At 38.9% G+C, this 16,929-nt stretch overlaps 1 protein-coding gene across 13 annotated transcripts in view; it reads left to right on the top strand.

Annotated features, from left to right (window-relative positions):
• The window catches only part of Bbx (BBX high mobility group box domain containing), a 239,410-nt gene that overhangs the window by 174,288 nt on the left and 48,193 nt on the right, over nt 1–16,929 (top strand). For all 13 annotated transcript variants that reach the window (XM_032900285.1, XM_032900286.1, XM_032900282.1 and 10 more), the window contains 3 exons: nt 1,640–1,720; nt 4,855–4,929; nt 11,584–11,664. In XM_032900285.1, coding sequence (XP_032756176.1) covers nt 1,640–1,720; nt 4,855–4,929; nt 11,584–11,664 — 237 coding nt within the window. The remainder of the gene's footprint in view (nt 1–1,639; nt 1,721–4,854; nt 4,930–11,583; nt 11,665–16,929) is intronic.

Raw genomic sequence — 16,929 nt, 5'->3', positions numbered from 1 at the left:
CCCCAAATATCCAGCAGGCAAACACATAGGATTTATTATTCCTAAATTTGGTGTAGTCATTTCATCTAAGTAGGAAATTTTCAAACTTTGTAGCTACTAAACTGAGGGTTCTTGGCTTTCTTCTTTGTGCACTTGGTGTCTTAGTGGTCCATTTAGCACCATGTGCTTAACAGTCATGTGGTGATAGGAGAGGCAAGCTTACCCCAGATGGCAAATTAATGAAGGATTCTGGAGCTTTTCTATGGTACTTGTCAGTGGAAAGTGTGGTCACTTCTCTTTAACACAGCCAAAGTGACTTATAGTTTTCAAATATTAGTTCCTTTTCTATAGCTTGTAACACTGCTAGAAAAGCATCCTTCTTCCATCAGGTGACATTTAGTGGGAACAGCATCAAAATATACATTTGTAACTTCTGCTGCCTTTTTCTTTAAAGTGAAAAAATAACAATTCTCCCTAGAAAACATAACTTCATTATTTAGGAATGTAGGAGAAACACACTGATTTGGGACTTACAAGAGCACCTCTCAATTTTTATTAGTTTATTCAGTATTCTCTTTTTGAAATGGATGGGGGAGTTGTCTCATGTATCCAAGGGGTACACCTCGGATGCCCCTGTTTCTACTTCCTGAGTCCCACAGGCATGAGCTACTACTGTGAGCAGTGTAATTTAACAAATACATCTTGGTCTCCACGGTGTGCCTAGGCAGTTTAAAGAATAATGTCAAAACGGACCCTGATCTTCACTAACATTCACTCCAGAGATGAGTATGTCATCCAAGCAGAGAAATTGTTATTTCTAACACAAAAGAGGAAATGCATATTCCGGGAAGAATCCTGGAAAGATACGATGAAGTGGTTTATTAGTAAACGTTGTTAAAAATGAAAATATCAGATGACAATAGCAGAATATTAAATGTTTATCAGCATAACATCTCACAAGAGAAGTGTTTCTTTAGGTAGACACTACTAACCTTAAGATTAAGGCCTATGCTATAATACATACGTGAAAAACCTGGAAAAGAAGAATTTGGCTTTACTTTTGTTTTCCCAGAATTGTCCTGTCAGAGCTCATTGATATTTTTGTGTAGTTGTGTAACAGGAAATGTTGAGGCAACACAGAACAGGGAAGTAGGTGCTCTCTGGATTTGTGACAGAAAGCCTGCAGTAAAATGCTAATCTTTGTACACATTCACAAAGTACCGAGCTGTCTGCCTTGCTGTCATTATTTAGCACTCAATGGTCCCTTGCATAGACCTTTGTACGCAACTCACAGAAAAAGTTTATTTTGGCTGGCAGTTCCAGGGGGCTGGATTCCATAGTGGCAAGGAAGGCATGCTGTGCCAGTAGGAGCAGGAAGCTAGCCAATAGCATCTTTATCTACACACAGGAAACAGAGGAAGCAGGAAGTTTGGTGGTGACAGGCTTCCTCAAGGAAGGCTTTACCTCCAGAAGTTTCCATAACCTTCCCAAATTGCACTGTCAATGCAATGTGTTTTAAACACACGAGTCTCTCATGGACATTTCTCATTTAGGCCACACTCAGTGATGACATTTTGCTGTGAGAGCGTGAGGATAGGGATGAGTTAGGTGGCATTTGTCTGCTCTTGTCATGATGCAAGTCTGTCTGTCTTTCTTTCAGGCATCCTCTGGGACTTGCAGGCCTGATAATTCAGAGTCACCTGAGTTGCGTCAGAAGTCACCATTGTTTCAGTTTGCCGAGGTAATGTTTGCATCTTATACCTAATTAATCAGGGAGTCCTTTATAAAGCGAGCTTAAATTTGGGCTAATGACAGCAAAAGAAAACAGCGAAGAGCTCTAGCTTAATTAATTATAAATGGGAACATATAGTGAAAGATCGTAAGCGATATGGGTCTCCAGGGGCTTTTTGTTTGATTAGTTTTGAGACAGAGCCTTCCTATGTAGCCGGGCTGGTGTCAAACTCCTGATCTTGCTCCAGTTTGCCAGCAGCAGGGATTACAGACACGCACTGCCCTGTGGTAGTCTAGAGATTTAGTTGAAAAGTAACAAGTCATACCAACTACTATAATTAAACTAGAATTATCAAAACACAAATTTTGATTGATAGATTCAAAAATAGGATAAACTCAGCTGTCATGTATACTCCATTGCTTGCTTTCCTCCTCTTCCTCCTCCTCCTCCTCTTCCTCTTCTTCATTTTCGTGCCTGATTTCTAACTTGCTATCATAGCATGAATGTTGCCAGTCTTCCATCACAGGTCAGAACTGTTAGCTTGGTGTCAGTGTCGAGGCAGCAACGGAAAAGCGTCTGTAAACATGTCAGTCCGTCCTAGGACGCAGTATGAACTCTCATCCGCACCCCAGTCGTGAGCCTCATGAACATTCCTTGATATTTAACTTTTCCTTTGTTTTCCTGTCCTGCCACAGTGTGGTGCAGGACAACCATGTTTCTCACGGTTGTCTGTCTGCATTGGCACCTCCTGCCAGTCCTTTTGAGAATCTTTACCCTATTCCTAGCAGCTTTGCTTGTATCAGCAGGGTGTATGTATTTGTTCATGATACAGACCTGTCTTTTTCTGTCCTTAACTGAGGACTGCATGAGTTTGAGTTGTTTTCAACACTGACGTCCTCAAGGACTTACTGTAGTGGAGAAGTCATACTGTGGTCCTTTCTCAACAGAGACATGTTGATTGAGGTTGGGCCCAGCTTCAAGCAGAGGTGCAAATTCCTAGTGATAGAATGAACTCTATAAAGTTTTATTTGAAAATCTGTACATGCCAGTATATGCATGTTGGGGCCTCTGTACCATCTATAAGATTTCCAAAGACATCTGTGACAATATTGTTTAGGAGACACTGTTTTGTCACTAAAGTCATACTTTATGTCAACATTTATAAGAGTAACCTTTTGCCTAGCACTCATTAAATGCTTTTCAAAAAATGAGAGGAATTTTAATAGTGGTTCTGTTTGATTCACTATTTGATTTAATTCCTAAAGAAAAATATTTAGATTTGGTTTTCCTTTTATATGAATTATTCTTTTTTTTCTTAAAGTTAATGAACTGCTAATGTAAATTAAAAGTGTTTTTGGAAGTAAAGTCTATTAATTTTATAATTCCTAAGACTCAAGGAAAATCCTTGAAGCTTTCTCTATGTAGTTTATCAAACTTGCCCATAGTGTACCTAGGACTTACAGAGTTGGTGGATGGACCAAGAAGTTACTCAGTTTCAGCCTGAAATGTCTTCAAATCACTTAGTTAAATTTTATCTTTTTTTAATTTTTTCTCTCCAGTTGATATTTATTTTAAAATAGCTTATCTAATTCAAAAGATATATGGTAGGTTTGAAATCCTTTCTAATGGCTTCAGTAGTAAATAGTATCAATAGTTCAGGCAGCCTTTGTATTAATCTTAGCTCCTCTGTACATCACCTTTGATACTATGCTGTCATGTGACCATAATTTTTAAATTTTCTAAAAGTCACTTTTATGGTTGAGTTGGGATCAAGGTGCATTCATTTCTTAGTGCGTACTCTGTGGTGATCAATCACATTCCTCTATATTCTCTTCAGGGAACTGCAAGTGGGTTGAAACAATAATGCCCAAGGCTTCTGTTCACGTCTCACTTTTCTTCCTGCTCTGTAACTTTGCTTGTCCTCTCTGAAACTAAACTTAACAACTGACTTTGCTCTTAAAGATTCTTACAAATGCCGTATTCTGCCCTCAGAGCAGTTTGAGGGTAGTATGGTTACTCAATGAAAACGAAATATTGTGTGGAGTTGACGAATCTTACATGTGCTTTTAGACACGAAAGTGTAATATGCCCTGATGGGAGGCAGCGTGTGTTACAGGGGAAAGAAATGGAGGGCAGGGGAGTTAAGTGGGTGAAATGCTAGCCTCAGGAATAAGCATGAGTACTTGGCAACTATGGGATGCACAGACAGGCAGCTCTATGGGGTTTGCTGGCCACCCTGTCTCCATGAAACAGTGGGTTGGGGGTCCATTGAAGATTGCTTAAAAAATAATGTGGAGGAGGAGAGTGATTGAGAGTCAATTAACCCTTTTCCTTGTCCCCTATACAAATGTCCACACACAAAGAAGGCAATGCATTTGTATTTGAACAGGTGTGGTCCAGTCTATGGCAGACAATACATTTTATGCTTGTTTGTTTCTCATCATAATTGTATAAAATCATTAATAATTCACTAATATCATTAATGTACAGTGGGGGGAAAATAAGTCTTGGAAAGTTTAAGTGAGATCATGTTGCTGCTAAGTAGAGACAGGATTAAATCCTGGATACCCAGATCCCATTTCCGTGTGCGTCCCCTGTTTAATGACGGCTGCGTCTATGCAAGAAGCAGCTTGGAGAGTGTCAGCAAGAGTGTCACTCTGTCTACTTATAGCGTCAAAATGTTAATACTATGTTTTCTCACTCTTCGGGGGTGGGAGGGCAGGTGGGAGGTCAAGACAAGATTTCTTTGTGTAGCCCTGGCTGTCCTGGAACGTGCTCTGCAAACTGGGCTGACTTGAAGCGTAGAGCTCCTCCTGCCTCTGCCTCCCTAGTGCTAGGATAATGGATGTGCACTATCCCCAGCGTTAGTATTATGGTTTTGAAAAAGTCATTGAAAGAAATTCAGCTCAGCCATTGGATTTGCTGCCATTTGACCCACGCCTGGTATTCTTATAAGGAGTGTGGCAAATGAGCCAGGCTCTCCTGGTTCTTCACAGCCATTGTCTTCCTTATCACTTTGTGCTGATCTTTCCAGGAGCGATTGAGAGTGGCAACTCACTTCTGAATCCACATGAAGTATGTGCAGACTCCAGTAGTGCTGTGCTCAGCTGTCCTCAAACGTTAACGTGTCTCCTTTCTCTCAGATATCCTCCAGGACATCCCACCCCGATGCGCCTTCAAAACAGTGTCAAGCATCAGCCTTGTTTCAGTTTGCAGAGGTAAAGCCTTCATTTCCTCATGCCTATTAGGTGCAGATATCATGGCCATGTCTGGAAGTGCTGAAAAGGAATCCTAGTGATATGTGTTGAACTTCAGGCACGCTCTTTCCATTACTAGCCTGATAGACAGAGCATTCGTGGCCTTTGCTGCCACTGGTGTAGTCACAGTCAACTCAGCTCCAGGTTTATAGAATGATTATTTTATAGCATTCATTAGACGACTTTACAGCAGGCACTTACCAGTGATTCATTTATCTCCTTTTACCTTCTTAATTTACTTTAATTTTAGGAAAATAAAACGTGCTATCAACATGAATACCATAGGATCCCAGTTAACTGTTCTCAAAGCCAATACAGTGGTGACCATGACTTGTTAAATCGTCACTATGTAGCGTGGCCAGTGTTTCCTCAGAGTGTAATCCTTGGCTCTGTCAGGTCAGGTTTTGCAGCATCTCCAGTTTCATCGGCTTGCTGTCCAGTTAGCATGCACCAAACTGCATTTCTTTGTTGTTGTACTTGGTTTGCCTCAGTGTGCTCTCCCCTATAGAACTATATGACAGATAGTAAGATGGACACACACCATGAAAATAAGATCCTGATTGCTTTAGCACCTTGTACTTTTCCCTTTCATTAATGCCAAGAAAACTGAATATCAGAATGTAATGCTTTATAGGATTGAAAGAAAATGACAGGCAAGACCGTTCTGTTTAATATTGATGCATCGAATCACTTTGATTCATTTGAGTAAGGAGTGCTGCATAAAAGAAATGTAAAATGATATCTTTTTGGCAAGGGAAAACCTAGCGTTTCACTTTGAATATGAGAAAAAATTACTTTTGACTTTTATATTAAAAAAAAATTAGGCTTCTTCATCTTGGGACCCTTTTGAGAGTCAGTAGCAGCTGGCCTGCTTGTGTCAGACAACTCTGCCATGGTAGTTGCTTTAGCTGCTGAGGACTGTTTTCCAAATCTAGTAACAGAGTGCAAAGCGTTATTTCATGAAGAACAATTTGCTTGACGAGTCTGAGCACATTAATATTTTATAATTTTCCATCCTGATAAGCAGACTGCTCATTTCATTGTCTGGTGGAAATAGTTTTGTTTAATATCATTTTCTCATTCTTTTCGAGTTATTGATATGCATTTATTGCTATTAAATATTCTTCAAGAGTTAAAAAAGAATGCTGGTGTGTTGACCTAATTTATTTGACATCTTAGCCATTCTCATCCAGTTTTTCTGAAGCATTTTATACACAATAGAATTTATTTCTTGTATATTCTGATTAAAGTCTTTGCCCCATAGCATGAATTAGAAAGATGTGGTGTCTTATCTTTGATACACCTGATATTTACATATTATTTATCAAAAGTATCCAACTTTATATAAAGTGTCAGTGTGTAATATCTGGGCCAATGTGTGTACCTAACAGAATGATTAAGTGGCACTTAAAAGATGCTATCAGCAGATCATTAGCAGCCCCTGAAGACCCAACAAGGGTTGGCGGGCCAAACGGATGGTTTAAGAGTCTCTGTCCTGTGGTTCTGCAAAGTGAGATCAGTAAATCTCTTAAAGGAAATAATCTGTGTTCAGTGCACTCCCCTATCAAGTGGCAAAGGTTGGTCCTTGCTTCTCAGTTGTACTGTTTTTCCCACATAGTGACAAAAACTTACTCACAGTTTTCAGGTAATAGTCCCCAGAAGTCACCCCATTGCTTAGCAGCGTTCTTCCCCAAAGCTTTTGGTTGATGCAAAGCATTGTGGGATTTGAGGAAGCTTAAGATTGTTAATTTGAAAATTTAATAGGAGCTTTTTGAAGGAATTGAAGCATAAGTCACGCATAGAGGATGATAACCCAGACTAGATAATGAGAACAAATACAACTTCTGCTCCGCCCGGAAATCCGATGCAGTCTTCTTCCCAGCCCTGTTTAATTTCTGAGCAAATTAAACAAAGCATGGCACTTGGGGCTGTGTAACAGTATTGCCATACCTGCCTTACAAGGAGAAGTCTGCTGACCTAGAGATTCACAACGCATCGGGTTCTTTTCCTTGTGTTAGATGAGAACGCTAAGCTTCAGTCTAACAGTTTACCATCTGACCGTATTGTCTTCCAGTTATGGGCATAAAGCTAAAGTAGAGTTAACTAAATGAACTTATAGACGCTGTCTGCCCAGATCTACAATGAACACACATATTCTAAAGTTAGAGTCCCTTCTAGTCACTGTGGTGATATAGCCCCTTGGTTTTATCATTATTTTATGAAATATATTATTATTAATAATTAATAATAATTGTTTTTACCTTTGAGAAATTCTTTTCCTACTAAGTCCACAGCAAAGGTTTTTACACTTTCAAATACATCAGCGTCTCCCATAAGGTTGCTCAAGCACGGAAAGATTCTTATTGCAGGACTTGTGATTCACCCAGGCTGAGGTTAAGGCTGAGAACTTGCATCTGTACTAGGATCCTTTTCAGGGAGCCACCTCTTAAGGCCACTATTCTGCAGTGGCTGCTAACTCACAATGTGTTAATTGTTATGTTAGTGCACTTTCTTGTTCCCATTGTTCTCATGAGGGGAGGGTGGAGGCAGAGGAAGGAGATTAACTGTTTGATAGAAAATTACCATTTTATATCCCCATCTGTTTTCTGAGGGGTTCTTGGTCCTATTATTACCTACTTAAGAAGGGAGGCAACATTTATGTATTTAGGAAACGTTTAACTCGGCAAAAGTGTTTAGTTTTGAAATATTTATAAGATAGACACATGAAGTATTCCCACAAAGCATGCCTGCTAATTTCATTTTCTAAGCTTTTTGGCGGCATTTAGCCATGTGTTCCCTAGAAATGGGTTATTTATTGTGACGTCTAATTATCAAAGGAAGCACACTTGAGCTCTGGCCATGTTTTTTAAACTAATAAATGGATTTTGTTTTTCTTTCATAGTAAGTCCTAGGTTCCTGCCTTGAAAGCTAAGAAGAACATGACTTTCTTTTCTTTTCTATTTTTTCTTTTCTTCTCTTTTTAACCAAGCTTGGTTATCTTAAAGCCTGTTGAAATGAACCTACACAGAACCATGGCTCAGAAAAGTAGTTTTGTTTTTTATAAGTTCTTTATGGATATTTATATTAAAATAAAATAATATTCCTGCTTTAGAAGATCCAGAAAGAAATGGAGGGCAGAGATTGCTTGCCCCTGTGTCAGTCAGCCTCCTCTTTCATTTAGATTCTCCTATGTCATCTAGATTCATTTTAGTCCATCCAGTGTGCTATCACTGTGGTCCTAAGCTCTGATGTGTTCGGTTTCCTATCTGCATTGTTGTTGTTCACAGGTAGAGAGACCTATCAGTTACTTTAGTTCCTGAAGACCGAGGGCTGAATATAAAGCCAGAAAGGTGCTATTGTTTCCCATCATTTAATAGGTCTAGAAGACTTGACCAAAGTGCACATTCTCTGTCTGGTGTGTGGCTGCCTCTTAAACCTTGGGTATATCTTTGCACTGAAAAGAATAACATACTTACTAAAAGGACACAGCTAATCTTTATGAATTAGACAGACAGATTTGGACTCTAAACCTTTCTTTAGAAGATATTTACCCTGCCAGTATAGGTAGAACCATAATCATACCAAATTTAGGGTTTTGTCACAATCAAATATAAGCAGTAGGTACAAATTTAGAGCATTCATTTTCATGATAGAATACTTAATCTGTTACAGAATATTGCATTCCATAAAAACACTGTATGCTTGACTGCAACTACTCATAGAACATAGTATGTGTTTTATTGGAAGCATTAACATTTCTTTTAAAGTAAGCGATGCCAGCTATCCTCAAATGCCCCATTTATTAATTTGTTAATTAATTAATTTATTTAAGCAGCCGTTACCAGTCATTTTCTTCCAGACTAGTGTCTATAATGACTTAAAATTGCAAAAGATTTCACCATCACCTAATTTGACTCTGATCTTTACCACCTATACGCATGCACCTCAAAGAGACATAAAATGAGCATTTTTAATGTCCAGAATGATAATTTTTCTTCGCATTTTTTCCTATATCTCAGATATTATTTCATCTACCCTCTTCCTCACCATTATGAACAGATACTGTTTATCTGAATATTGCATAATAGTTAACACAATAGCGTTAACAGCTTGACAAGCACCATACATCTTAGAAAAATATTACTCACAGCCATGAGTATAGTACACGATATTCTTTATCTGCCAGTGTAGCAGTCATACACTGATGGGTAGGAAGCACCATGTAGGCCAGTCATTGGTAAACAGACATTGATGATATTGTTCTTACTTAAAGGGAAAACATATGTCCCTTACATTGGAAATTTTTTGCAGGAGTGACCAGTAACAAAATAACAGATTAACATTTATATGCCTTATTCTTGAAGTCAAAGCCACCATCACAGATGAAATTACTAAAACAATGTGTGACATTAAAAGCGAGTGGGCCCTAGACAAAAACTCTGAGGAAAACTAATCTTTATAGGATCACTGTAGAAAGAAGCCAGCAGAAAAGATTAGCAAGGAATGACTTCCGAGGTCAATCTCCAGGAATTGAAGTCCAGGGAAGAGTTTCCCAACAGCAATGGCATCAGCAGTGTCAGTTGCTGTAGAAAAATCTAGAAAAAGACTGAGGCATCTAAAGCATATGTCCAATCTAATAGCAACCTCTGAATACATACTCACTTATCAAAAAAAAAAAAGTATTTTAGAAAACATGTTTAAGGAATTCATTTCCTGAAAATTTTGTCACAAGAATTTGGAAACATGAACCTCTCACACACATACATACTTTTAGAAATCAGGCTTTTGAGCAACTTTGTGAATATTGTCTTGGAGCCATGAATAGGTAAACATCTGTAGAGAGTAAATAAAACAGCAAGTTGTCCTACTGTGTAAGAACACCTCAGCACTGCATTCACTCCAGGTACAGTAGAGATGAAGTGCAGTCAAGTAGCAACAGAAATCGTTGAGCAGAAGGACCAGCAGAGGGAGCTGAAGGAAGAAGTACAGAGATGGCCTATGTAGTGCATTGCTTCCCAGCATGCTGTCCCTCAGTAATGCTTGCTTATGCTACAGAGTTGATAGTCTACAAATTAGGAAATTTAATACACTGTATCCTCAGACATGTCATCTCTAAACGATTCAATTTCATTGTGTAGCCAACTTTGGAATTATACTAAAAGTGTTTGTATTTGTTAGTGATCATGATATAGTATAAGTGCTGATTGTTGTACTGAGACAGTACAGCCTCGGAACCTTGTGACTGCCTAACATGAAACCTAATCTCCACAGTGCAATACTGGGCAGACTTTCTTGCACTTTAAAGGTAAAGCAATTGAGGCTCAGAGCCCTGATCATTTGCTTAAGTTCTACATAGCAGAAAATAATGAAGACTGGTCTGCCTGGCACAGAAGCCAAGGTAGTGGCTTGTAGAATCTTGGTTCGGGAGACTGACATTCACATTCAGTCCTTCATTCCTTAACTTACTAAGAGTCAGTGATAGTAACTTGTTAGCTTTCTCTTAGACTAGTGATGGGTGAAGAGTTCAGCTCAGCTTGTTCTAGAACTAGTTAAGAAGTGCTATGCTTCACTGAAAACTTGTCTAGTGGAAAATCTTTCTGATTGAGCTCCTTAAGCTATCTTCAGGGTGTGGTTAGAATGACCATAAAACCTACTAAAACTGTAGCATCTAGGAAGAAAAAAATCTTTATAACCTCCTTTAACTAGACCTTTGCTTTTTGATAGATAGCCCATGTAACACATTAAATGTCTCTTGTTCTGTAGCTTTACAAGCAAGCTACCATCTCCAGACCTGACACTCCTTAGTATTACCCGTGGTCACTAGGCCACCGTGTGCAAGTTAGTGGGCCAAAATTCCTCCTAAATCAAACTGAGAAAGTGTTGCGTACACTGAGAAAGAACTCAGAGTCATAGACGTGGAGGATGCTTAGACCACAGCTACTTGCTCTGATGATGACTTCTCTGTTCACGCCCTTCACCTTTTCATCTTTCATTTCCTTTACAACTGTTACTGAGGCTAAATGGAAAATGAAGTCTTCATATGAAAATAAGAGAGAGTGGTGGTGTTCATTCATGGTAGTGCCCAGATACTGCAAAAAAGTATAGTCAGGATAATGCCATGTATGCTGATGAACCCAGCAGAGTGCAGGCAGGTTAGTGTTGGAGTATAGTTTATGAATGGTCTCTTAAGGACAGTCAGGATTTTATATAAAATTCTTACCCTCCAGCTCCTACCACATAATGACTTCTTTCCACAAAAATCCCAAATATTTCCTTAAAAATTAATTGGTAAATGCAAAATAATCCTATATCTTTTTCTATTTGGCCAACTGATAAGTTAGTTGTTAAGTAGAAATCAACATGCAAATCATGCTAAAGTTAAATTTAGCATTGGGAATATGAAAGAAAATATTCTTGTCATTATTTAGCTATCAAAGCTGCACCTATTTTTGAGCAGCTCAAGTTGATTGTTCCAGATTTGATCTGCTAAAGCAGTTTGGTAGCTAGGAGCAATGCTAGTCCTTCACCTTAAGACAATTTCCAATTGTGTATGTAGGAAACCAAAGATTCTGGCATCAAAATTAATACTGTTTATGTGGCTTGTTCTCTGTATAGATCTCTTCAAGCACTTCGCAGTTGGGTGGCACTGAGCCTGTGAAACGCTGTGGAAATTCTGCACTCTTTCAACTGGCAGAGGCAAGTCATTAGTTAAGATCTGCAGATGTGCAATTCACAAATAATGATAGTGTTTCTTAAACTGTGCTGTCTCAACCATGACCACAAATGCGCCTTATCTGCTATTCAACACTGAGAGAGCTACCTTTCACTTTACAATAGGGAATGTTGCTACTCAAAGTCACAGGCACTGATGAAGACGACAGAGGGATCTCACAAAAGTCGTTTCACATGTATTGTTTTTAATAAGGCAAGTTTTGTCTGTGTCAGATCAGTAAGATTAAATAAGTCCAGCCTGAGCACCAAAACTTATTTTTATCCAATTTTCTTAAAGCATTTCTAAATACTGAAATGGGGCACCGTTAGTCAGCATGAAGTGAGAGCATGCACACAGTCTTCAGATCTCATATTTTATAGTACTGGTCTGCCATTGAGACCATCCTTAGAGTACTGATTTTAGAGTGTCACTCACACATTTGATGGGACATGCCACCAACTATTACTCCACTGGCAAATGTGAAAATATGCGGCAGAACTTGTAGATTTGTATCATGTTGCGACTCTGTCCAAAGAGAATATGTGGGAGGGTTTCATCAACACCAGGACCCCCTCAAATGGTATATGAAGTAGGTAAGAAACTCCAATTCTAAACCTTTTCTTCTTTTGCTCTTTCCTTCCATTGTGTTCCCTGTGAGTTCTTTTGTGAGTGGCGTGGTTCTTTTATACATTGAGCTTAATGAGATCATCCATAAGAGTTTTATCGCCATGAGAGTTTGAAATCTTTAAATTGGCATCTTTATATTGGGCCTTTAAAGTTAAGCCGGGTCCTAGTAAGGAATACAAGGCTCTGAAACAGTAGCTGATACAAACACTAGAGCAAAGTAATCCATTATATCACATGCCAGGCTTAACATGGATTTTGGGCAAAACAAATTCAGACCCAACTGGAGGACTGTGAAGACCAAAAACACTGAGGAGACCTCTGAAGACAGCAGGGGCTGATTCTAAAAGGGACTTTGTGAATTAGCTAGGGTCTCCTTCAGCTGTGGCCGACAAAGAGAGCGCCTCTATACTAACCTTGTAAACAATCTCATTAGCAGAGACACTATGAGAGATGGATTTTCCAGCCTCCAGATAGTTAAAACAACTTGAAATGACCATTTTTCTTCAATAATATGAATATATGGGCCATCTGCTTTTTCTGGTTACATTATTTATATTATTTCTCTGTGTGCACACACGTGTACAAAACTATAAAGTATTAAACAATACCAAAATATAAAACAAACCAACTTTGCATGTAACATTTATCTTTATTAAGCTGTTCTTTTCTTTTTAAATTTGATGTTTTATTTATTTATATTTCAATGGTATCCTCTTTCCCAGTTTCCCCTCTGCAAACCCCCTATCTCAACACCACTTACCCTGCTTCTATGAGGGTGCTCCCCCACTCACCCACCCATTCCTGCCTCATCACCCTCTACACTGGGGCCTTGGATGCCAGATAAGGTCCCTTCAGCTCCTTCAGTTCTTCCCCTAAGGACCCATTGGGGTCCCTTTGATCAGTCCAGTGGTTGGCTTCAAACATCGCCTCTGTATTTCTCATGCTCTGACAGAGCCTCTCAGGCTGTAACAGGCTGTCAGCAAGCACTTCTTGGCATCAACAATAATATCTGGGTTTGGTGGCTGCAGATGGAGCAGTCTCTGGATGGCCTTTTCTTCAGACTCTGTTTTACTCTTTGTCCCTATATTTCCTTTAGACAGAAGCAATTCTGGGTTAAAATGATATTATTGGGTGATGCCGTCTCTCAACTCTGGATATTGTCTTCACAGGTTCTCCCTCCGCTTTGTGGGGCATTTCAGCTAATGTCATCCTTGTGGGGTCCTGGGAGCCTCTTGCTTTCCTGATATCTGGGACACTCTTGTTGCTTCCTTCAGTTCCCCATCCTCCTTTGCTACACATCTCTGTTCAACTTCCTGATCCTCTGTACATCTCTTCCATCTCCTCCCAGACCTGATTCTGTCCCTCTCTCTCCCCTCCCCCTACTCTCTTCCTCCCAAGTCCCTCCCACCCTCTACTTCCCTTGATTATTTTGTTCCCCCTTCTAAGTAGGACTGAAGCATCTACACTTTGGTCTTCCTTCCTCTTGAGCTTCATGTGGTCTGTAAGTTGTATCAAGAGTATTCCAAGCTCTATGCCTAATATCCGCTGATTAGCAAGTACATACCATGTGTGTTCTTTTGTGACTGAGTTACCTCACTCAGGATGACATTTTCAAGACCCATCCATTTGCCTGTGAATTTCATGAAGCCATTGTTTTTCATGGTTGAGTAGTACTCCATTGTGTAAATGTACCACATTTGCTGTATCCTCTGTTGAAGGACATCTGGGTTGTTTCCAGTTTCTGGATTTTATAAATATGACTGCTATGAACATAGTAGAACATATGTCCTTACTATGTGTTTGAGCATTTTTTGGGTATATGCCCAAGAATGGTATAGCTGGGTTCTCAGGTAGTGCAATGGCCAATCTTCTGAGGAACCTCCAGACTGATTTCCAGAGTGGTTTACCAGCTTGCAATCTAACCAACAATAGAGGAGTGCTCTCTTTCGCCACATCCTCGCCAGCATCTGCTGTCACCTGAGTTTTTGATTTTAGCCATTATGCCTGGTGTGAGGTAGAATCTCAGGGTTGCTTTGATTTGCATTTTCCTGAAGACTAAGGATGTTGAACATTTCTTTAGGTGCTTCTAAGTCATTCAAGTTTCCTCAGTTGAGAATTCTCTGTTTAGCTCTCTTCCCCATTTTTTAATAGGGTTATTTGGTTCTCTGGAGTCTAACTTCTTGAGATTTTTGTATATATTGGACATTAGCCTTCTATCGGATGTAGGATTGGTAAAGATCTTTTCCCAATCTGTTGGTTGCCGTGTTGTCCTATTGACAGTGTCCTTTGCCTTACAAAAGTGTTGCAATTTTATGAGGTGCATTTATTGATTCTTGATCTTAGAGCATAAGCCATTGGTGTTTTAACATGAAGGATATTAAATCATGTCAAATGCTTTTTCAGCATCTAATGAAATGACTATGTGTGTTTTTCTTTCTGTGAGTTTGTTTATGTGACGGATTATGTTGATGAATTTCCATATACTGAATCATCCCTGTATCCGTGGGATGAAGCCTACTTGATCATGATGTATGATTATTTTGAAGTGTTCTTGGATTTGATTTGCCAGAATTTTATTGAATATTTTTACATTGATATTCATGAGGGAAATTGGTCTGCGATTGTCTTTCTTTGTAGAGTCTTTTTGGGGTTTTGGTATCAGCATAACTTTGGCTTCATAGAACAAATTGAGTAGTGTTCCTTCTGTTTCTATTTTGTGGAATAGCTTGAAGAGTATTGGTATTAAGTCTTCTTTGAAGGTCTGATAGAATTCTGCACTAAACCCATCTGGTCCTTGCTCTTTTTGGTTGGTTACTGCTTCTTTTTTGGGGTGGTGGTTTATGGGACAGTTTAGATGGTTTATCTGTTCCTGATTTAACTTTTGTACCTAGTATCTGTGTAGAAACTTGTCTGTTTCATCAAGATTTTCCAGTTTTGTTGTGTATTGCCTTTTGTAGTAGGATATGATGGGTTTTATTTTTAAATTTTATCAATTTTTATTGTTGTCTCCCTTTTCATTTCTTATTTTGTTAATTTGGATACACTCTCTGTGCCCCCCGGTTAGTCTGGCTAAGGATTTGTCTATCTTGTTGATTTTTCTCAAAGAGCTAGCTCCTGGTTTTGTTGATTCTTTCTATGGTTCTTTTTATTTCTACTTGGTTGATTTCAGCCCTGAGTTTGATTATTTCCTGCCATCTACTCCTCTCGGGTGTGTTTGCTTCTTTTTGTTCTAGAGCTTTCAGGTGTGCTGTCAAGCTGCTAGTGTATGCTCTCTCCAGTTTCTTTTTGGAGGCACTCAGAGCTGTGAGCTTTCTCCTTGTACTACTTTCATTGTGTCCCATAAGTTTTGGTATATTGTGCCTTCATTTTCATTAAATTCTGAACAGTCTTTAATTTCTTTATTTCTTCCTTGATCAAGTTATCATTGAGTAAAGCGTTCTTCAACTTCTATCTGTATGTGGGCTTTCTTTCATTTTTGTTGTTTTTGAAGACCAGCCTCAGTCCGTGGTGATCTGATAGATGCATGGTATTATTTCAGTCTTCCTGTATCTGTTGAGGCCTGTTTTGTGACTAACAATATGGTTAATTTTGGAGATGGTCCCATGACATCCTGAGAAGGTATATTCTTTTGTGTTAGGAAGAAATGTTATATGGATATCTGTTAAATCCATTCGCTTCATAACTTATGTTAGTTTCACTATGTCTCTGTTTAGTTTCTGTTTCCGTGATCTGTCCACTGATGAGAGTGGTATTATTTTGTGGGGTGCAAAAAAGGCTTTGAGCTTTTAGTAAAGGTTTTTTCAAGAATGTGGGTGTCCCTGCATTTGGAGCATAGATATTTATGATTGAAAGTTCATCTTGGTGGATTTTTCTTTGATGAACATGAAGTGTCCTTCTTATCTTTTTGATAACTTTTGGTTGATAGTCCATTTTATTCCTTAAAACAATGGCTACTCCATCTTGTTTCTTGGGACCATTTGTTTGGAGAATTGTTTTCCAGTCTTTTACTCTGAGGTAGTGTTTGTTTTTGTTACTGAGGTGTGCTTCCTGTATGCAGCAAAATGTTGGGTCTTCTTTCCGTATCCAGTTTGTTAGTCTTGTCTTTTTTGGGGGAATTGAGTCCATTGATGTTCAGAGATATTAAGGACTCGTGATTGTTGTTTCCTGTTATTTTCATTGTTAGAGGTAGAATTATGTTTGTGTGTCTCTCTTCTTTTGGGTTTGTTGCAAGAAGATTAATTTCTTGCTTTTTCTAGGCTTTACTTTCCCTCCTTATGTTAGAGTTTTCTATCTATTATCCTTTGTAGGGCTAAATTTTTGGAAAGGTATTGAATAAATTTGGTTTTGTCATGGAATATCTTGGTTTCTCCATCTATGTTGAGAGTTTTGCTGGATACAGTAACCTGGGCTGACAGTTGTCTTCTCTTAGGGTCTGTATGACATCAGTCCAGGATCTTCTGGCCTTCATAGTTTCTGGCGAAAAGTCTGGTGTGATTCTGATAGGTATGCCTTTATATGTTACTTGGCCTTTTTCCCTTACTGCTTTAATATTCTTTCTTTGTTTTGTGCATTTGGTGCTTTGACTATTATGTGACAGGAGTTTCTTTTTTGGTCCAATTTGG

This window comes from Rattus rattus, chromosome 4 (assembly GCF_011064425.1).
Source record: "Rattus rattus isolate New Zealand chromosome 4, Rrattus_CSIRO_v1, whole genome shotgun sequence".
Classification (NCBI taxonomy): domain Eukaryota; kingdom Metazoa; phylum Chordata; class Mammalia; order Rodentia; family Muridae; genus Rattus; species Rattus rattus.
Note: the sequence above shows the minus strand (reverse complement) of the source record. Positions and strands in the feature narration are given on the sequence as shown.